The sequence below is a fragment of the Amphiprion ocellaris genome, chromosome 14, assembly GCF_022539595.1.
Source record: "Amphiprion ocellaris isolate individual 3 ecotype Okinawa chromosome 14, ASM2253959v1, whole genome shotgun sequence".
In the NCBI taxonomy this organism is placed as follows: Eukaryota; Metazoa; Chordata; class Actinopteri; family Pomacentridae; genus Amphiprion; species Amphiprion ocellaris.
The window spans coordinates 22,886,257-22,908,911 of NC_072779.1; the positions used below are offsets into that span (position 1 = coordinate 22,886,257).

The 22,655-nt window shown below is 40.0% G+C and overlaps 1 protein-coding gene across 1 annotated transcript in view; it reads left to right on the plus strand.

Moving 5' to 3' along the window:
- The window catches only part of LOC111568198 (pbx/knotted 1 homeobox 2), a 140,333-nt gene that overhangs the window by 112,368 nt on the left and 5,310 nt on the right, over positions 1-22,655 (plus strand). Inside the window, 9 exon segments of the mRNA XM_023269717.3 lie at positions 428-525; positions 8,448-8,567; positions 8,767-8,843; positions 10,312-10,490; positions 12,081-12,345; positions 16,735-16,810; positions 17,889-18,081; positions 21,543-21,685; positions 22,072-22,286. Of these exon segments, the coding sequence (XP_023125485.2) occupies positions 428-525; positions 8,448-8,567; positions 8,767-8,843; positions 10,312-10,490; positions 12,081-12,345; positions 16,735-16,810; positions 17,889-18,081; positions 21,543-21,685; positions 22,072-22,286 (1,366 nt within the window).

Consider the following 22,655-nt stretch of genomic DNA (forward strand, 5'->3'; position numbering starts at 1 on the left):
CATGTGTATCAGAGGGTCGTGCTAAGTATCCTTCACAGTGTGCTTGGCTGATAGGTTCTTATAATGTCAAGCCTGTACAGTGAAATGTTAATCCTGCCCTCTGGAAATCCCTTTTAACCCAAAATAAATCAATGTCTCTGCCTTTGATCACTACACATTGAAGAGCTCAAACAGACTGTGATAAGAGTGTGTTGATCAAGGCTAATTAAGCCAGCAGCAAAAACACACTCCTCCTCCTTTTTTTTTTCTTTCTGAGTTAAAGGGCTTTAATGCACCTTGAATTTAATCATTTAGTCTCTTGTTTGCTACGTTTTTGATTGCGAGCATGACAAGAAGTAGTTAATAAGGCTCTGGTGGCTGCACAGGATGTGGCTGCCGGTAGCTGCTGCAGCCACTTGATACTCATGGCGGCAAATTATCCCCTCAGGTGGGACCCTGTACCAGCCAGTTGCCATGGTGACATCGCAAGGGCAAGTGTTAACGCAGGCGCTGCCGCCGGGAACCATCCAGATCCAGAACTCGCAGGTAAAGATGCCCGAGCGGCGATGCTTTGGCCGACACGTTGTCTCCCTCCTGTGCCCTCCCCACCCACCGTCTCAATTTGTTATTATTAAAAGGGCCTCTTTACATTTCACAGAAACCCCCCTGGGTGCCTTTTCATTGTCTCTGTCTGAACACAGCCCCCTGCTGTCAAACAAAATGGAAATTGTTTATTCCCCCGATGTTTGGGGGAGCTTTCATGATCCTGTCAGGTCTGACTGCAGATGAAAGTCGTGTGAGCACTTTTTCATTTCTAGAAAGAATTTTTTGATGATGCCATTCAGAGTGACGGGGGAAATAAATTACAGAGTTGCTACAGAAGATCCTCATTTTGTTTCTTATTAGTCAACAACCTACAGACAAACTTGTACCACTGTGAAATGTGAAAAGAAAGTGAAGTGTCACAGAATTATTATGGACAGGAAATATTATGACCACAAATGGTTTATCTTCTTTGCATGAAAGGCTTTAGAGCAGTGAAACCCACATGAATGCCTGAAATTGGATTTTTTATGGCACAAGGACACATTTGTGGTTTTAATATTTCCTGTATTCCAGTTCAATTTTCAGTCTCAAAAAGCTTCTGCAGTTGTTTTAGGATACTTGGGACAGTCGCTGTATTTTCCCTTTCAACCTTAGGTTGTTGTGAATATGAATGAGCCTTATTCTGATTCTTAGTGATTCATTAAAAATTTAGCTGAAAGCTACACCACTGAAAGGAAGAGATTATTACAGATTTAGTCAACTGCAAAAAATTGTTCAACATCATCTGAAATATTAGAGATGAATGCAGGCAAGTTAAGTAACGCTTTTCAGGCTAAATGTATCGGTTTATAAGGGCCAGTTCATGCTTTTCATGTCCACGTGCACAGACTAGTGCAGACTATGAAAGCCGACAGAAGAGGCGCAAGTGGTTCTATTCACATTACGAAGGGTATCCATAGGTCTGCTACACAGCTGGCCACATTGATCCACATACTGAATGCAGAAAAACACACGGGGCTCCTGTCGATGTTTCTGAAAAGCTGTGGCTTTGCACTTTTTACAAGATATAGCAGCTAGTTACAGATTGGGCTGTGGCACCATGTCAGTAATTATTCCTGATTTGTGTTGAGCACAGTGGGTGCACATGGCACAGGACTACTGAAGAAATTAGACTTTCCCACTGTGTATAGGCACTGTTGATGGAGAGTCTGTAAAAATCCAAGCTTCTCCAAAGTCCAGCTGGAACTACTTCAGGTACAATTCCATCCATCCATCTATTATCTATACACCACTTAATCCTCATTAGGGTCAATCAATCAATCAAAGTTTATTTCTATAGGGTCGTGGGGAGCTGGAGTCTACCCCAGATGACTTAGGGTGAAGGCAGAGGACACCCTGGACAGGTCTATCACAGGGCTACATGTAGAGACAAACAAGCACACTCACATTCACACCTACAGACAATTTAGAATTATCAATTTTCCTCAGCATATTTTTGGACAGGGCTGTGCAGTGACTTGGTGGTTAGCACTTTCGTCTTGCAGCTAGAAGATCCCTGGTTCACGTCACGGCCTTCCCGTATCTTTTTGCGTGAAGTTTGCATGTTCTCCCTGTGCATGCTTGGGCTTTCTCCGGGAACTCCAGCTTCCTCCCACAGTCCAAAAACATGCTCAGGTAATTGGTGATTCTAAATTGTCCATAGGTGTGAATGTGAGTGTGATTGTTTGTCTCTATATGTAGCCCTGTGATAGACTGGTGGCCTGTCCAGGGTGTCCCCTGCCTTCATCTTAAGTCAGCTGGAATAGACTCCAGCCCCCCATGACCCTAATGAGGATTAAGGTATATGGATAATGGATGGACCGTGGGAGGAAGCTAGAGAACCTGGAGAAAATTCACACATGCACAGGGAGAATGTGCAGATCCCAGGCCCAGGTCGGTACACGAACCATGGATATTCTAACTACAAGGAGACAGTGCTAACCACCGAACTACTATGCAACTCTTCTAAAGATAAATTGTAAATGTGTGGATGACAGAGAATCTCCTCACCTCTCCTCATCCAGCACATGCACATTCGACATACTTGCAGTCTGAGCAGCCCATGTAGGCACTTATTTTTGGCTCATGTCACATCTGCAGGAAGGTCTGTGTAGACCCTTCCAGATTTAGGTAAATGCCAGAATCGCCCTAAAGTTAGCTGAGCTTCTTGGTTGAAAGACAAAAGCAATGCAATTAAGAGCTAAAGCAGCTTTCTACTTGAGAAAAAGTAAAACAAAAAGTCAAATTGTAGAACTACTAAACTGTTTGGTCCACAAAACCCAGTATGATATGCTTTCATTAGTTAGGTCAGTCACTCTCCTGTGTCTCTGTAACCCTGTTTTCTAGAAAATACACTTACATATGACTAAATGGTCTTTCCAACATCAGAAGTAATACAAGTAGTGGCTGTCACGATTATGTTCAGTGGATATCTTTGATGCTCTACATTAATGAACCGTATTAGTGTCAGCATGAGGTGGTTTGGGTGGACGTTGGGCAGACCAAGATGCATTACTTTGACACTAGAGACCATGTATATAAACTAAGTAAGAAAGCAAAAATACAGTTCAGTTTTGCTGTGTTTTTCCAGGCATAAGAAAGCTTTGTGCTTGTTTTGTTAAAGGTTAATAGAGGTGGGGGAGGACAGTTGGCATCCTGAACCTTTCTGACCATGCTTTTGTACACACACACACACACACACACACACCTCTGTTGGGAAAGATTAGAAACCGCCCTTTAAAGGTGGCACTTGAGCCATTGTTCGATCTGCACAAAGGATGCAGGATCTCCTCAGAGTCAGAAGGTCTTTGCTCTGTTCTGGAGTGGACTCACTAAAAGACAGTCACAACAATGAACTGAGACACTGGCAAATGGAGAGCAGACAAAATGTTTTGTGTGAAAGTTGGCTGAGCATAAATTCACAAAGGAATTCAAAGTCCTAGTAAGATATGTGTTTGTCACTGGCAGTAGCACCTGTTTTGTGAATATAGTTAGTAGGGTTATTCATGCAAACTCCAAAATAGTTGAGAACAGCATGTATTCAGTTTGGTTTCCAGCAAACATAAAGTATGACTCTTTCAAAGGAAGTATGATTTGTGCAAATAAAATGGTCTGATCAACTTGTATGAATGTGTACATGCTATCAAGCAGAGCCTCTGGTGTAATCTAGATGTTTGTCTGTACCAAAGTACATTTTCTTTCTATACAAAAAGACCATGTTTCAACAAGGCACAGGTGATATTGGCAAAACACTATTAAAATGCACAACAATATACAGCAGGAGATACAGAAATACCTGTCAGTTTTTAACCCTTAGATGCACAAGTGATTGGACCCTACACTCTTCCATAAGTGGGTCAAAAATGACCTGTATAAGAATCAATGTGTTCTTATGCCACTTTTGTCGTTTGGTTAAGAATAATTATTTGCATTATAGTTTGTATTCTATTTTGTCCACACAAGCATGATTTCATGTTTGAAATATGTTTATTTTTCACTGTATAACAGATTTTGAACATTTCGATAATTGAAAAAGAATATTACACAGAGCAGCAATAGAAGAATGTCAACATCCATGATTTTTCTATCATTACATACAATAACGTTATCTAGCTTAGCTGGCTATGAAGTAGGCTAATTTGATGGTACATAACAATAACACATATTCTTTCATACAAGAGTCTTGAATGTGCCAGTATGTTGAAAAATACCAATTTGATAGCATCTAATTTCTTCTGAGGTAAAAAATAAAAATGTAGATAATACTTAAATGTATCAGGTCTTGCTGTGTAAGATAATCTTCCTACTCGATGAGACTTCTGATATAGGGTGTGTGGTCCACAGTAAATGTATTCCTGACAGTCACAGTTGATAAGAATCACAGGCTTCCATGAAAATTCCATAGGAAATACATGCGGGTCATTTCTGACCCATTTATGAAAGCTTGGGGTAGTAATACAAATATAATTTCTTAAAAAGTATAAAAGGTAGCTTAAAATTTTATTTGTAATGAAATCAAAAACATGTTTGTTGAGGAATAGCTGGAACATGAAATGATTAGAACTTTTCAGTACAAAAACATATTGCAAGAAAACAACTTCATCGGGTCATTTTTGACCCACTTATGCATCTAAGGGTTAAAACTAAATTCAGTTCTTTGTAGGAGAATCTGTGATGCTGGACAGAAAACTATAACTGAGCCACAAAGCTGCAATTCAAGTGTTGTAATTAGACAAGAATGACAGATGAGGTTGCACAGTGTTGCAGTGGTTAGCACTGTGGCCTCACAGCAACAAGGTTCTTGGTTTGACCTCGCTGGGGTCTTTCTGTGTGGAGTTTGCATCTTCTCCCTTTGCCTGGGTTTTCTCCAGGTCCTCTGGCTTCCTCCCACAGTCCAAAGAAACACGTGGTTGGTTAACTGATCATTTTTAATTGCTGTAAGCGTGAACATGAATATTGTGCATCTCTTTGGATTAGCCCTGTGATGGACTGGTAATCTGTCCAGGGTGTACGCCACCTCATTTTTAAGGTTCAGGTTTTAAGTCACTGACCTTTTCATTCTTTTTCTGGAAATTTGATACACATTTAGAGGTAGAGTCAACATCCCGCTCCTGAGGCCATTCATGTGGCCTTGACAGGCTCAACACTTCCCTGTAGATATTAATAAAAAGTCCTGGAACTGTGTAGTTTAACATTGTTTTATGGATGTCAGGTGGTAGTTTCAAGTGCAGCTCAGTTTCACGCAGGTAATTTTGTGCTTGACAGTCAGATGAGGCCTCAGTGAGAAGCGGCGACCCAGCCGAGGCAGAGTGCTACATGTATGCTGGGAATTGAACACAGCCCTGTTGCTACTTTGCCGACAAGCCCCAAGTAATCACACTCTCGAGCTTGGCGCCGTCAATTAATTCAACCTCGCTTTCCCCCAGAACACATCCACTCCCAGGGCTGAGGGGGGATAAGAGAAGGGTTATCCACATGACACCCAGCTACAACTGTAATGAGCCTTGTTTTGTGTGGGCAGTATGAGGGGCAATCTGAGTGCATGTGAATGTGCATTTATGGGCATTGTGCGGGTTAAGGGGGGCTCTGTAAATGTATGAGTGCATATGAGTTTATCTGTCTGTGGATTCTTTCCACTACTGTGCTGTACAGAGCCCCAGTTTTATGTCTTTCTGCTTTATTCATGCATTTTGTCCTGAATGCTTATTTACATAAAATTCAGTTTTCAGTTCAGTTTAATTTTATTTATATAGCACCAATTCACAACATAGCCCTAACTGGAATCTTTATCAAAGAGGAAAGTTTTTAGCCTAATTTTAAAAATAGAGAGGGTCTCTACCTCCCAAACCCAAACTGGGAGCTGATTCCACAACAGAGGAGCTGAAAACCGAAGGTTCTGCCTCCTATTCTGCTTCTAGAAACTCTGAAAACCACAAGTAAACCTGCAGTCTGAGAGCAAAGGGCTCTGTTCGAATGATATGGGACAATAAGGTCTTTAGGATAAGATGGAGCTTGGTCATTAAGAGTTTTATATGTTAGAAGCAGGATTTTAAATTCAATCCTGGATTTTAATGGGAGCCATTGAAGAGAAGCTAATATGGGAGAAATATGATCCCTCTTACTTTTTCCTGTCAGAACTCTAGCTGCAGCATTTTGTATCAGCTGGATATTTTTAAGAGAATTATTGTGATATAATTACGATAGTCCAGCCTAGAAGCTAGAAATGCATAGACTAGTTTCTCAGCATAACCCTGAGACAGGATGTTCCTGATTTTCACAATATTTTCCAAATCAAAAATGCCATCCTACAGACTTGCTTTTGGTCTGAGTCAAAGGATATATTGTGGAAAAAATAACTCTTTGTTGTTTGTTGCAGTAGAAACAGAGGGCAAGGAAATGTCATTTAGAATAACTATCTGTGTAGACAGCGTCAGTATTGTATGAATTTAGAATAAGACAATTATAGGTCATCCAGGCCTTTATGTCCTTCAGAATGCCTGGAGTTTGACTAAATGATTGGTTTCATTTGGCTTTATAGATAAAAATAACTAGGTTTTATCTGCATAACAGTGAAAATGTATACAGTGTTTCCTAATAACGTTGTTCACGTATTGTAAGTGGAAGAATCATCATTACTATAAACAAATTGAAATTTATCTGATAAATATTTAAATCAGTTTAGTGCTGTTCCTTTAATCCTAATGATGTCTTCCAGTCTCCAATAGAAACTCTCACATACTTGCCTTCAATGTAGCCTAGCCTTCACAAATGAGCACTTTGTTGGAAGTACAATAAGAGTGTCATTTTAAGATCTTTCCTCATATTCTGTATTCATATTATATGTTATATATTTGTGAATGTAAATAGGCATACAAGATGATGAAGAATAGCTCTTTTCAGATATTGTTATTGTTGAAGCTCCATTGTGTTTCATATTATCTACCTCATAACATACATACAGTATACATTTATCTTCACAATGAAACAAACACGCGTATTGTGCTATAGTACATAGGTACACTTCTTTTATCCTCCAGCATTGCATTGACGTACTTTCTTTCTTTGGGAACTTGATCAACTTTTAACTACTACCTCAACCTAACCCAACTCTGGACATAACTCATCCTTGAATTAATCAAAGCCTACTCCTAAACTTTGATGATTTATAGTCATTTAAAGGATTTGTGTCCAGACTGGTGGTGAGTCCCCCGGATGTAACTGTGTGAACAATTTTACTACAGACACAAGAAATATGAACTTTTTGCCTAAAGTGAAGAAGACATCAGGTTAACTAGCATTTCAGAATTAAACCAAAACTATCAATTTATTATGCCTGGTTCATACATGATGCCTAACCGGAGACTGTATAATAATAATAATATAATAATATATATGTGTAATATAGATGTAAAGTAACATATACTTTATAATAAAGAAATTAATCTGGAGTCTATCATCGCGGACTTAAGGTGAAGGCAGCAGACACCTAGACAGGTCACCAGTCTATCACAGGGCTACATATACAGACAAACAATCACTCTCATATTCACACCTGCGGATAATATAAAGTTACCAATTAATCTGAGCACGTTTTTGGACCGTGGGAGGGAGCTGGAGAACCCGGAAAAAAACCCACCCTGCATGGTGTGGGTTTGCAGAAAGATCGCGGGAAGGCCAGGACATGAACTAGGGATCTACTAGCTGCAAGGCAAACGTGCAAACCACCAAGCTACTGTGCAGCCCTATAGCTAAGTTATTTTAGAAAATCAGGAAAACATCTCTTGATCACCAGTTAATGTGCTCACGAGAATTGTAAACTATCTGGTGTCAAGTGTGGCTCAGCCAGACCAAGCACATGGACTAACACGCATACACACACTTATCCATATGTACACCGCAGGCTGTCAAAGACTGTCAATAGTCTGAGGGCATCTCGTCCTTCAGCACTCTCACTCCTAACAATAACATGTCAATAATCATTTGTCACTGAACACAAAGAGAGACTTAGCTCAACACAAGTGAAAAACCAAGCCCAATACAGTCTCACTTTGTATCAGCTCCTCACTAATTTAGTTGCAAACTGTGAAATTCAAACTTCTGAGCGAAGGCTCGCCTGACCCTCGCCTCCTTAAATTCGTTGTAGAATCACAGATCAGACTACAGAATAGCCAAGAGTGTTGCTTTTTTGTATTTTAAGTATCATTACTCAAATTCGGTTACCATGGTGACACTTGAGGAGGTGTTTCTGCCCTTGCCACAGAAAAAAGATAGGTAATTGGTAGTCTCCCTTTGTTTCCGTGGCAACAATAACTATGCCCTGCTATCTGCTCCTTATTTTTTTTCTTTTCTTCCTTTTTCTTCCCTTCCTTGTTTCTGTTGTAAAGGTAAATGTGGACCTTTCATCCCTCTTGGACAATGAAGACAAGAAGTCCAAGAATAAGAGGGGGGTCCTTCCCAAACATGCCACCAACATCATGCGCTCCTGGCTCTTCCAGCATCTCATGGTGAGGCAGACGGGGAAGTTCAGAGTGTATGTGTTTGTGCTTGATTCTGTAGGAGGAGAGAATGAAGTGTGACATGTGTTGAATGAAGGGTTTTGTTTAATGGTCAGAGAGCTGGAATTGTGATGTAAAAGTAAGAATCAGTCATGGAGCAACACAAATATGATTGATGACTAAACTGAGAGTTTCTTCTTTCTTTCAGCACCCATATCCAACAGAAGACGAGAAAAGGCAGATTGCAGCACAAACAAGTCTAACCCTTTTGCAAGTGAACAACTGGTAGGATGCTGTACACTAACTCTGTCTTGTGTCAAGTGACTTCAACATTCATACCATTGCCACTGATATACTAGTGGAGGCTTTGCTTAAATTGAACTTGAAAATACTGAAGGTCCTCAGCACATTACTGATGCTGTGCTGCCATCTCCTGGTAGTATATGTAAAGCACACCTGAGACCAGGGGTGTCAAACTCATTTCAGTTCAGGGGCCACATTCAGCCCAATTTGATCTTAAGTGGGCCAGACCAATAAAATAACAACATAATAACCTATAAATAATGACAACTCCAAATTTTCCCCTTTGTTTTAGCGCAAAAAAGTATACTCTGATATGTTCACATTTAATGAACTATCGTTTTATCAAAACATTATGCACAACCTAAATTTTTAAAGGAAATATAAGTGCAATTTCTCAGTTTATCATTTACACATTACAACTTACAGATCACAATGTATCTACAATGGCACAAAACATTTGGTCACAGGTATCTGGAACTCAACAATATAATATTTTACAACTTGTCATGACCTAGAAATCATTTTAAATTTACATTCATTTCCACATGTGTGTAGTAATCCTGACCACCTGAAATGATACACCACACAAACTAAAGTGGGAACTATTCAGGAAAATATTAAGTTGTCAACCTGCATTGTACATATAGGAATTTATTTTTTTTTAAATGCATAAAAGTTGTGTCAGTCCATCTACAATGGGGTTCCACCAAGCCAAACTCAGTCATACTGAAACTACTGCCTCTCATTATATTGCTCAATGTTCAATGTCTTTAAATAGTTTCACAGTAAGGATTCGATTTCACTTTTGGAATTTTTACACTTTGCAAAGTCATCCTGCGGGCCGGATTGGACCCTCTGGCGGGCCGGTTAAGTCCTACGGGCCATATGTTTGACACCCCTGCATTAGACCCAATTGTGTCTCCATTCTTGTCTTGCTTATTATACACAGTATGACTAGAATGCTAACAGCAGAATGTTAACAGTAGAGCCTTAAAGTGTTGTTAGACTGTCAGCACCATAGAAGGCTTGGCACCATTTCCTACCAATGTTTTGACTTGGCCATAACAATTTGGCTCCTGTCAACGTGGCTCAAGTCTTTACACCTGCCCATTTCGCCCACATTAAACACGTAGACTACAAGAAGTGACTGTTCAGTTACCTTTAATATATCCCAGACACATCATTGTTACATAATAGCCTAATTTTATATGTGAGTGGACTTTTTTTTAAACAACAGTAAGCTGAATTTAATGTAGAGGTAGTTAGTTATGTAGTTAACCAAAAAAATTCCAGACTGGTCTGGATCTATATGTACATTCTCAAAGATAACAACTGTTCTATACTCACTCTTCATCCACAACATCTTCTTCACAAAGCTATGCCATGGTACTAAATAGATGTCACTGTTTCAAAAATCTTCCTTCATCTCTTTCTTGTCTTGTTCTCACAGGTTCATCAATGCTCGTAGGCGTATCCTCCAGCCCATGTTAGATGCCAGTAATCCAGACCCAGCTCCTAAAGCGAAGAAGATGAAGTCCCAACACCGTCCAACACAGCGCTTCTGGCCCGACTCCATCGTGGCTGGAGTTCTGCAGACTCACAGATCTCAAACAGGAAACAACTCAGACAGTAGGCCAACACTAATATTTGCCATTACACAAAAAACAAGCACACCTCAAGTTTATCCTGGGTCCCTAAGGAATTCTTAACTTTTCAAATCTAGAGAATACATGCATTACCAGTAGGTTAAGAAGTAAAGCCTTATCTTGTGTGTTTAGGTCTTACCCACTAGGTGACACTATTGATTCTTTCCTTTTACAGTAGTTAAGTGAGAAGATGTGGGGGTAAAAATAAAGTGCAAAGAGTTTCATATTCTAGAAACAGATGTGTCCTGCAGGAATCATAAACTGAATCTAAGGTGCGATTGAAAAATGTTCTCAAGTCTCTTGAGAATAGATAGAATAAGACAGAAAAAAGAGGAAGCAGATTTCTGTCACCCAAGGGAACTGTCTCATTTTTCTTGTCAAAGCCCAGAGTGTGTTATAGATTTTAGTTGCTGGGTGTAATTTATCATCTGCTATCTCCATACTGCAGATAATGTAGGTAAAGACAGAAGAATGTGAAGAAACACTTGAATTTGTTATTTAGATATGCAATATAGAATGTACACAATGGCAAAACAGACAAAAACCACCTGCTGTACATCAAGGGATGGCAGTTAGATTTCATCAGCATTGTTTATTAAAGATCCAACATAGATTTATAATAATACATTTTATTTACAAGTAACTCAAAGACGCTGTACATAAAATACAATAAAATAAAACAAGACTTATAAATAAATGAGCACAGTAGAGGCAGGAATGTAGTAGGATTTACACATGCCTTGTATACAGTGTGCAACATCACTTAAATGCCAAATGACTTTACTTGTACCACATTATAGGAGATTAAACAGTAGAATATTAAAATAGAAAAGGAAAAAAGTAATAGTTTAGATTTTCTACACTATCATTCAAAAGTTTGGGGTCACTGAGAAATGTCCTTATTTTTCAGAGAAAGGCAGTTTTTTTTCAATGAAGATAACATTAAATTAATCAGAAATACAGTCTAGACATTGTTAATGTGGTAAATGACTATTCTAGGTGGAAACGGCTGATTTTTAATGGAATATCTCCATAGGGTACAGAGGAACATTTCCAGCAACCATCACTCCTGTGTTCTAATGCTACATTGTGTTAGCTAATGGTGTTGAAAGACTAACTGATGATTAGAAAACCCTTGTGCAATTATGTTAGCACATGAATAAAAGTGTGAGTCTTCATGGAAAACATGAAATTGTGTGGGTGACCCCAAACTTTTGAACGGTAGTGTATATTAAAAATACCCACAGTTACAACTTAATACAACTATACTCAGTACACGTTCCATTAGTGATATAGCCACACAAAATGATATTGTAGCAAAAAATATTAATAGAAATGATCAATTGTGTTCAGTATCAGAAATTAAGGGAGATTGGCTATAGCTCCTTCAATTCAATTTGCTTTTTTATTTCAAATTTTGATCTGATTTTGCTGTAAATGTCTCATTATGTCCCTGGTGTCCCACTTGTTAGTTTGTTTTTTCTTTCTTTGTATATGTAAGATAACAAAAATAAAGTGTTAAAAAAAAAAAAGAAATGATCAATTGTGATTCACCCCGCCTCCCTCTCCTCAGACCCGCTGAGCATGGACAGCCTCCAGTCACTGTCCTCAGACTCAGCCACCCTGGCCATGCAGCAAGCCATGCTGGGAGCCGATGACTCCATGGACGGCACGGAGGAGGACGACGAAGAAGAGGAGGAGGAAGAGGAAGAGGAGGAAGGGATGGAGGAGGAAGAAGAGGAAGAGGACGGAGAGGAGGAACACGACAGGGGGAGGCAAATGTCCGGCAGGGTAGGGGGAAGGAGAGATGTGAGCATGGAGCACAGAGAGGAGCTGGAGTAGTCCACTCAGAGAAAGACCTAAACTTTGACTGCAGTCGTCAAGTCAATACATCCTCATTCAGACTCACCTCGCATGACTCTAATGTGGAGTGACTCTTAAGAGCATTTGAGGGCTTATTAAGTCTTCATCAGAAACTCTTGTGCAGAGCCTAATCAGACACAGTGATCATCACAATCATGATTATAGAGGAAAAATATTAGTTTAACAATGAATTTGTGTTGTCGCATTTTACTATAGTATGTTCCCATGCAGTGAGCTCTTGAAATATTTGGATAGTAGCACATTTTTGTACTCTGTAGGTCAGGCTATTTATGGAAAGAAATGGCACAGGAACTAAAAAGTTGAAAAAAATACTGTCAGTTCAAAAGTGAGGATATTTTTAAGCATATTAAGTGACAGGTGAAGATGTAGAGTGCCTGTCAGAGAGACAGGATATTCTGGAAAATGAAATGCTTGCCAGAAGAACAAGGAAGTTTCACATGCATCAAAAAAGTAAAAATCTTTGCACAGTGAGATATTTTGACTGTATGTGTAAACAAATACTTAACTGAATGTAATCTTTTGGCACCAGAAATTTGTTACAAAAAGGGCTGCATCTTCTTTTTTCAGCAGTTCATTTCATATGGCTATAAAAACTCTTCATTTTCAACTGACAGTCCACGCTTTCAGTTTGTAGCTAATGTGCCATTTCACTTCCTAAAAAAAGAGCAAGGATTAAAATAAAGGATGGTGGGGAGGGGGAGTTGTGTAATGCTGTCCAGACATCTGCAGAAGTGACTGTATATGTTGGCTTCTACTGCTGGGACATCATTCACGCCTTTTAAATGACTCATAGGTTCTCAGGTCGAACAGCGCTCTCATTTGACGTGTTTCTTCTCCATGAGAGAAGCACATGACTCACTGCTGCAGAAAATCTTTTCAAGCATGACTTTTAGAACAATCTTAGTTTTCTTTTTTTTTCTTCTCCCATGAGCAAAAAAAAAAAAACAACTAGTAAACCAGTGTATACTGACTGCACATATAGTATGTATATTGGATTTTTCATATGTTTGTATTCTGGTGTTGAAGGTTTGCATATTTATTCAGTTTATTTTTTGTGTGTGTATGTGTGTGTGTGTGTGTGTGGCCGCAGAGTAGCTCAAGGAACAAGACAGTTTCGGAATAAGGCTGATGAAATAGCTCGTGGCCATGCACATACGTACTTGACTCCAACCATCGACTCGTAGAAAACTGCTTGTGTATTTTTCTGACCTTGGGTGATTTTGTCGCAGCATAAGAGCCCGGTGAGCCCTGCCGGTCACTCCAGACTTAACGCCGACAGAAATCACACACAGATGGCCGGTGACTTTGGAGCCAATGCCATGTACTGACAAACTTTTTTTAAGGAAGAAGACGCTTTCGAGGAAAATAAGAAAGACATAAGAGACTTAAGTACTGATGTCTCTTTCCATTTTACGTGAAGGCTTTTGCAGAAACTGTGAATCAATTTCAGCTCTCTGTTTTGTACTAAAACACAAAAATGGACTCACTTGTTTCTAATGTGAAGATGTCTAGAAAAAGAAAAAAACCCATGTTAAATTGAATGTTCTGATTGTTCATTGTGAAGTACGTTGCTCATTAATATTCTGTTCTCAACTGCTTTTTTTTTTGTAATGGATCTTCCAAAGCAAGTGAGAGACTAGGGGAATATTTCTATTTCATTTGTACACTTTGTTGTCATAATCTATTGTGTTTCAATAGACCAATTTTAATAATTAAAACATGTAAAGGTACCGCTTGTGACTCATGGAAGTTCTGCATTAGTTTAGCTTAAACAGACACATGCCGGGCCGTGAATTCCCACAGAAGAAGTAGGCAGCTTGATTCGTGAGGATATTTAGACTCCGAACGGTTAGCACATTAACATTAGCACTGTATCACAAAGGAGCAAAACTAATGCATGCGATACTTCCACACCATCTCAGGCTGATTCTTCAGACTATATTCCCAGATTACAGAGTTAGTAGTCTATATATGGGTTCTGCTTCCCCTGTTTTCCTGTCACACAAGTAGCCTTCCACCCACTAGTTGTTGCTCCAGCCTGTGATTGAACTTGCTAAAAGACACCCACCCAAACTCTCAACCACCTTTTCAGCTAAAAGAACTCAGCAGAGCTTTTCAACCACGTCTTTCTGAGATTTGGCTTCTGCTTCCTCGGAGTAATCACTGCATTGTCTTTTGTTTTGTTTTTGTTTTTTACACAGCTTGTATGTGTGTAATTCCATTCCTGCGCTGTTTTCTGCCCCCCTATAAAAGGTCAAACTATAATTGCAGCGCTGAAGTATCTGTTATTGTCCGCCTTTCTTGCTTTATTCCTTCTTCAGAAACATTTTCTGACAGGAGGAATGTGAGCTGCAGTGGGCCTACATGGTGTAGGATGCAACATGTGGTGAGGTGATTAGGAGACTGATTAACATTAAGAAGCAACGGTCCAAAGTTCTTGTGTGTGGGAGAGAAATCAGCCATATTTGCTGAAGTGGTCTAATAGAGAAAAAAAAATGTAAAAAAAATAAAATAAAACGCCTTGTTTGAGACCATGAACGTCACAGCATTTCTTCGATAATTATTCCACAAGGACTGTGAAGAATGGGCAGATGAGGAGAGTAACCAGTGGCACTTTTTAAACAGTACAAACACTAGTTGGAGAGCAAATGGGGTATAAAATGAATATAATAATATGTCTATACAATAGCTATAGTGGGCGGTATCATGGGATTCCATTAGTTACATTTACTGTGGATTCACAGTCAGGTGGTTACTTTGGTTCACTTTAGGCTGGCAGGGTTAAAGGGTCAATGAATACAGTGAATAACAACGGAAGAATTTTCAACTCCAAAAACTTTTTATTCTTTTGAAAAATGATGTGTTATGTGATCCCGTTCTTTTCTTTTCTGTTATAAAACAAGCACACCAGTGTGCACAGTGGCACAGTAGTTAGCATCGTCACCTCAGAGCTAGAAGAATCCAGGTTCATGTCCCGGCCTTCTAGGTATCTTTCTGCATGGAGTTTGCATGTTCTCCCTTTGCATGTGTGGGTTTTCTCCGGGTACTCCGGCTTCCTCCCACAGTCCAAAAGTATGCTCAGGTTAATTGATGATTCTAAATTGGCATAAATGTAAGTGCATCTGTCTCTCTGTGTGGCCAAGTGTTACGTAGACTAGTGATCTGTCCAGGGTGTCCCCTGTCTTCACCCTAAGTCAGCTAGGATAGACTCCAGCTCCCCCATAAGCCTAATGAGGATTAAGCAGTGTATAGATAATGAATGGATGGAAGGTCACCAGCACAAAGAAACTCAGATCCCTTATTCGTTTGAGTACAAACATTGTGTTGAGATAGCAAGGTGGGTCAATGCAGAGCACTCCATGCAAAAAAACAAAACAAAATATCATCTCATCCAGCAAAAAGGTTAATCTTGACTCAGCTTTGACACTAATGCAATACCACATCCACTGGCAATCATATACAAGCATATTGCCTTATAACATAAACACTGTATTTCTATTGTTCACCTGCTGGGATGAATTTACTGTCACTGACTAATATTGTTCCAAGGTTAAAATCTACATCAGAGGATTCAGGCTTCTGATAAGCATTTCATCCATTATTTGTATTATCTATACACCATTTAATGTTCATTGGGGTCGTGGAAGGGCTGGAGTCTAAGCCAGCTGGCTTGGGGTGAAGGCAGAGGACACCCTGGACAGGTCACCAGTCTGTCACTGGGCTACATATACAGACCCCAGCATGTTTTTGGACTGTGGGAGGAAGCCGGAGTACCCGGAGAAAACCCACACATGCACAGGGAGAACATGCAAACTCCATGCAGAAAGATCCCAGGAAGGCCGGGACGAGAAAGAGGGATCTTCTAGGTGCAAGGCGAAAGTACTAAACACCAAGCCACTGCCCTGTCAAGTCAATTCAATTCAGTTCAATTTAGTTTTATTTATCTAGAGCCAGTTCATAATTTAAAGGGACTTTACATAGTGATTTGAAGATTTTACAGAATTATACAGAGAAACCCAACAAATCCAACGATTCCTTCCTGAACACTGTTTTCCAACAGTGAAATCATAGGATTTTGCTACAAGACAACATGCACCAATAGCAACTCACATCTAGTGTCATATACAGTATAAATCATTTGTTACTGCCTTTCGGTCCTTTTACCAAAATAGCATGATCATTATCTAATCTGCCACTTCAATTATTTAAGCTACAATAATCAAAGCTTTTTGTACATAGGATGCAGTAAAAAATAGTATGTAAGGGTGACTCATAGTGACAAACAGACCAGATTCTGCAATTGCCCTCAGCTTTCAGGCACATTTGCTGTTTTGTGTCTACAGCCTACAAGTTTTGGTTGCCACTTCCATTAGCATCATTTCCAGATGCAGCAGCAACACAGTGTACACTATCTTCTCAGTAGCAAACTGTAGCAAAAGTTTGCGAGTAGCTTTTGAACATGGTGTACCAACAACCAAAAAACCAAAGCTGCTGTTTGTGTGCTGGGAACAGTTTTTTGTCCTCAGAATAGAAAGCCAATTTAACAAACCATGTGTTAGTCAATGTGATAACATACTGTAGCTTGCTTTAACGTACAGTATGAATTGTTGTTCGATCAGGACTCCGGCACCACAGTGTTCTTCTCTGTATGTCAGATTGAATTTTTCTACAGTGTTAGCATTTCTCTCCAACACATGTAGAATGAGGGTCAGAAACAGGCTTATTGTATGGTACAGTATCACAGCAGAAGCTCTGAGGCTGGAGCTCAGTAAAAAATAGAATCAGAATGACAGAGGCTGAAAAAGCCACTGGCGATGGTTCACTTGTTTGAAGTGGGCCAAAGCCAGCACGCTTCACAGTGTGGACACACACACACACACACACACGCGCACACACAAACAACACTGCAAGGCACTGTTGAGTACTGGAGGTCTGCTGCAGTCAATGCCATCTGGGCGCCTACATGCTCCCAGATGTCCTCTCTTTAATTAGAGCCAGACCAGGCTCGGCCTGGTCCAGCCCAGATCCAACCTCTCATTTACTGAGCCCTCCCTGAATACTTAAGGATCTTTCCAATACTGTGCAGATCTTTATAGGAACTGTTTGGCTCTGGAAACTTATTTTCTAACAGTATCAGCAGAGAAAGTTGGAAAACATAAGGTAAGGTGGCTATAGCTATCGCCAAGTAAAATATTTCCTGAGAACAGGGTTAGTTGTGTTTATGATTTAATTTTCTCTTAACTGAAGAAACAATTCAACACTCTTGAGATTTTCTTTTATTCTATTAGTTTTTAGTTATTTTTATTACTATAGATCCATAGGAATTTCTGCTTTATTATATCATATGTATTGAAGAATGACAGGGAAGATAAGATAAAGGCAAACAGGGACACAGGTCAAGAGTTTGATTTGTACTAACAGCACTTAGAGTACACGATATCTTCCTTTCCTCTTTGAATGTGTCAAAAAATAAAACCTTTTCCTTATCACTGGGTAGGTGTTGAAAATGTCCATCGCCCAGGCAGCGGCCAAGGCCATGCTATCTGATGCCCTGCTGCAGGACAGCTCCGGGATACATCGGATCAACCACCTGGAACTGGAGCTTCCTCTGGACAAGGTCATCAAGTATGTGTCTGTCGGCCTTCCGCTGATGCTGGTGTGCATGGCCTTTGCCCGTGAGATCTCCCTGGGTGAGCAACTCTCTGTCCCTAAGCTTTTTAAAAACTAGATTAGAGCAGCTGTTTTGTATTCCATTTCCTTTTGCCTTGAATTATACTGTATATTCATGAGTGCTCTTTTTTTCTCCATGCTCCTGTTTTGGCTTTGTGGTCTGCATTTCTGCTACATTGTTAGTCTCCTCTGTATAGTAATTATGTAACGTTCATCCTTGAATTGCATATTATTACCTTGCTAAACTGCATTTGGTTGAGCTCATGCTAGGGAGGAATATCAGACATATGAAAATATACACACTTATTATCCTTTCAGCTCATGGAACTTAATTCAAAGTTAACGCAGAGGTCGAAACATACTAAAGAAGTAAAGCTCAAGTTAGACACATGACAAATGAGCATGTCTAGGCTTTTGTCTCTAAACCCATATACACCCTCGCTTACTGTTCCTATGTAAGGAAGGGAAATATTAAGGGCAATAACAATGGGAGCCATAATTATACAGCTCTTTCTAAGTGGGAGGAAAGACTGAAACAACACATATCATTAAAGGAGGACATTAACTGCTGACCCTGTTAAGACCTTCTCGGCACAATAGAAACCACAAAAGCAATACAAATGTGACGACACAAAGTAACAATAGACTCATTACCCATTCAGGAGTTTATTGGCATTTATTGATGTTTCAACTCGAGCAAAAACACCTGATTTGAATGAAATAGACCCTCAACCTATGTCTTTGATCGTTAAAATAACAAAAAAAAGCACAGCTGCAAATTCAAAATATGTGTGGCAAGTTCACAGTGCAAGTCTGTTGCTGAAGAGACTGACTCCCTTGACTTTGAACTAAACGTCTCCTCTCCGAGCTGGTCTGCAATCAGCCTGATGCTCCTGATGCTAATTGCCACGAGGGATGATTGAGAGCAGCGTTCACTAACGCTGGCACACTGTAATTACAAGGCGAAGTTCTTCGATGGCAGCTTCCCTCTATTTGAGTCAAATGAGAGGATACGCTGATTAACCAGAGAGGGGGGGTTGAGGGGATGCATAGGACATGATGTGGTGCTGGGGTACGCAGCTCAACTGATGGATCTTGGCTGCCTATCTGCTGGGTTGTCAGTTTCACAACAGTGCTTGATTGTGCTGCCGTCTAGAGTCTGGTTTACTCGCACCTGGACTCTCAGCCAAGAAATCCTGTACAAGGCACAAATGCGGGGATGATCTGCCAGTGTTAATTGGGGATTGGGAGGAGGAGATAGGAGCAGTGGCAGGAAATTTTGTCTCTCTCCCTTTGCCAAATGTCTCACAGGGGTGGGGAGCTGAAGGAGGGAATATTTTTACAAGATTTCGTGAGTAGGCATGTGCTGTCATTTTTTATTTAGGGTGATTTGGCAACATGTGTGCTCACACGTGCTCACAAGCGATCCATCTATCCATCCATTATCTATACATAATCCTCATTAGGGTTAGGGGAAGGCTGCAGTCTATCCCAGCTGACTTAGGGTGAAGGCAGGAGACGTCCTGGACAGGTCATCATACATATACAGACAAACAGTCACGCTCACATTCACACCTACAGACAATTTAGAGTTAGCAATTAACCTGAGCATGTTTTTGGACTGTGGGAAGAAGCCGGAGTACCTGGAGAAAACCCAAGCATGCGCAAGGAGAACATGCAAACTCCATGCAGAAAGATCACGTGGCAACCTACATTTTGAAAAAAAAAAAAAATAAATAAAAAAAAGACTGATTATGATACATTATATTTTTCATTGGAAACACCCTCTAATGGCCATAGCAAAACAGTAGACTGTACCACTGGAGACTATTTTTTTTTTCATGTTTCAGACTTAAAGCCAAAATTTATTTTAACCATAACTTTTGTACAATCTTAACTACATGTTTATTGTTGTAACTATGCCCCTACCCTTAAATATGACTCAAACTGGACAGTAATGACATGGATTCTTATCCCTAACCTGCTGGTCCCTTAACCTACCCCTGTTCTCACCCCTAACGCTGATCTAACGCTGTGTCGAAAGCTGTGTATGTAATGTAATGCTTTTCTGTCATTCATCTCACTTGCAAGTAACAAGTGTGATATACTCCTGTTTTAGTCACCTCAGCTGTCAATAGTGGTGGTACACGGGCTTATGTTTTACCAGCCAAAGCATACTTTTACACTTCAAATCTATTTTTCTCTTTTGCGTAAAGCAGTTAATGTTTTACCAAACACAAAATTCTTATTATGCAGCACCACTTAAGGACAGACTGGGACTGCTCTTCCTTGCACAGTGGCTGAACTTTGAATGGCATGAGCCCAAAACTCTAAAATATAAGGATTAGAAACTTAGATTCCAAAATAAAAACAAAAATGTTACACTGTGGCTTGACTCATGTACGTTTATTACATTTGATGATTTCATCTTCAATACAATATAGAACTGGTGCAATGCCTTCATGCAACATACATGACATAAAAGAAAAGGGCACATTTTAGGAGAATATATATAAATAATATAAGGTAAAAGCTCAAATACAACTATTTGTGCTATCAAAAATATGTATTAAATATGTCTATATGTCTAAAAATCTATGTTGCATATTCACATGGCATTTTCCTTTAACATGCAATATACGAGGACACAAATGCTAAAATAAGCACGGTCAATAAGATGAAACACTAAGTTTCCACTAAGAGTTCATTGTCAGTCTAAAGATTGAAGCTGTGTCCTTGTCTTTCTAAATATCTGCACATTTAAATAAATATGCTCCATCGCAACCTAAGCAACCATAATTATATTTTAGGTGTCACTATCAATGATGTTAATTTTAATTTTGAAATGTGGCAGATTAATTACACACACATACGCACCTTTAAGATAATTGGACCATGTAGCAGGCTATAATGAGAGGGTCTGGCAGGAGAAATCACACACTGACAGTAAATTAGTGGCAGTATGTTTCTACTTACAGAGAGCTGAGCAGATGTGGAAGGAGCAAAGGGGAAAAAATAGAATCTTTCTCTTGCAGTAGGTGGGGCACACCCTTAGTTTCCTATCCCAAGCTCTCTGTTGAAGGGTGGAGCACCCTTGGGAAATGACAGATGGGTGTGGAGTGTGAATTCAAGTGGCTAGACTATATGTGGTAATATCAAGGTGAACTAAATATAAGGTGGAGAAGCGCAAATTTGGAATGGAGACACTCAGGGTTTTTAAATGCCAGGTTGCCATTTGGAAACACATGATTTCTCTGGTGGAAATCTGTACTGCTGAAAGCAAAAGGGCATGCGGAAGCTCAGATGTATGTATTACAGACCTCCAGTAGTGAGTACTGTGTGTATGTGTGTGTGACAGAGATATCAAGTAGTGGGAAATATCTTACAGGCACACTGATAAATCAGGTTTAAAGGAGTTTGCAGAAAGCAATCCTCCATATTAGAAGATAATGTTACACATCAACATTTGTTTATTCTGCAGGGCCTCAGATCAGCTGTTTCCCTCCCAGCAATTTCACCATCAAGCAGGCCAGCTACGTAGACACATACTGCTGGGACTCTCTCATGCATCACGAGTTTGACAGTGATGGGAACTTTGAGGAACGCTCTCTCTGGGTGCATAAAGTAAGTTTAAAGATTCTGATCAGGCTCCCTTGACTTGTTATTCCCTCCGAGTGACAAACTGCTGGCAGACATATGCTGAAAATTTTTCCTCCTAAGTGTAACTTGCAAAACCTGAGTTGAAAATGTCAGTTTAGACCTTTAATAAGAAGCAGACAACTGTTTTTTTCCCCCTAAAAGAATATCAGAGCCTGTGCAGCTGACAGTGAAGGAACTGTGACAAACAGGAGAGTAGGTTTAAGCAGAGATTTGTGCTTCTTCATTTGCAATACTCAGTTATAAAGCCACTTTTCCTGTGACACACCAGAGTCAACTATTTTCTGCTGCTTTGTCTTCAATTTCCCTCAAACTGTGTCTTCTTTCTGTTCTATTTCTCTCACATTGTCCAGATGTTTCCTTACTCTCTTTTGGCGATGGCTGTGTTGATGTACCTACCGGCTCTGATCTGGCGCCAGCTCGTCATGCCCACGCTGGGCTCAGACCTGCTCTTCATAATTGACGAACTAGACAAGTCGTACAACCGCTCAATTCGACTGGCCCAAAGCATTCTGGATATGCGCCAGAACACGATGAACCCACTCACATTTCAGGCCGAGCTGCAGAGGTAAGAACCGCAGGACTGCTTGGTTGTGCCACAAATATTCGCTGATGTTTATCACTGTTAAATGAAACACTTCAATAACCGTGTTCATGTTTTGGGTAACCTGATGTCACGACTGTGATTCGCCTCCAGACTACAATGCACCTCGCTGAATGAATCTTTAATGATTCCTGTAGAAAAATAGATCATTGCAGCAGCAAATAAAGATGATTTGCCAGTGAGAAATAATGCCCAAACGTTGCAGAAGTGAGGTTATACCATCAGTTTGCATCTCTTGATAAGTTGGGGAAATACAGTTTGGGAAAGTGAAGAGCAGTGCTTTCATCTCCCTCTGCAACCACCCTTGTATACTCTTGAGCAAGGCTCTTAACC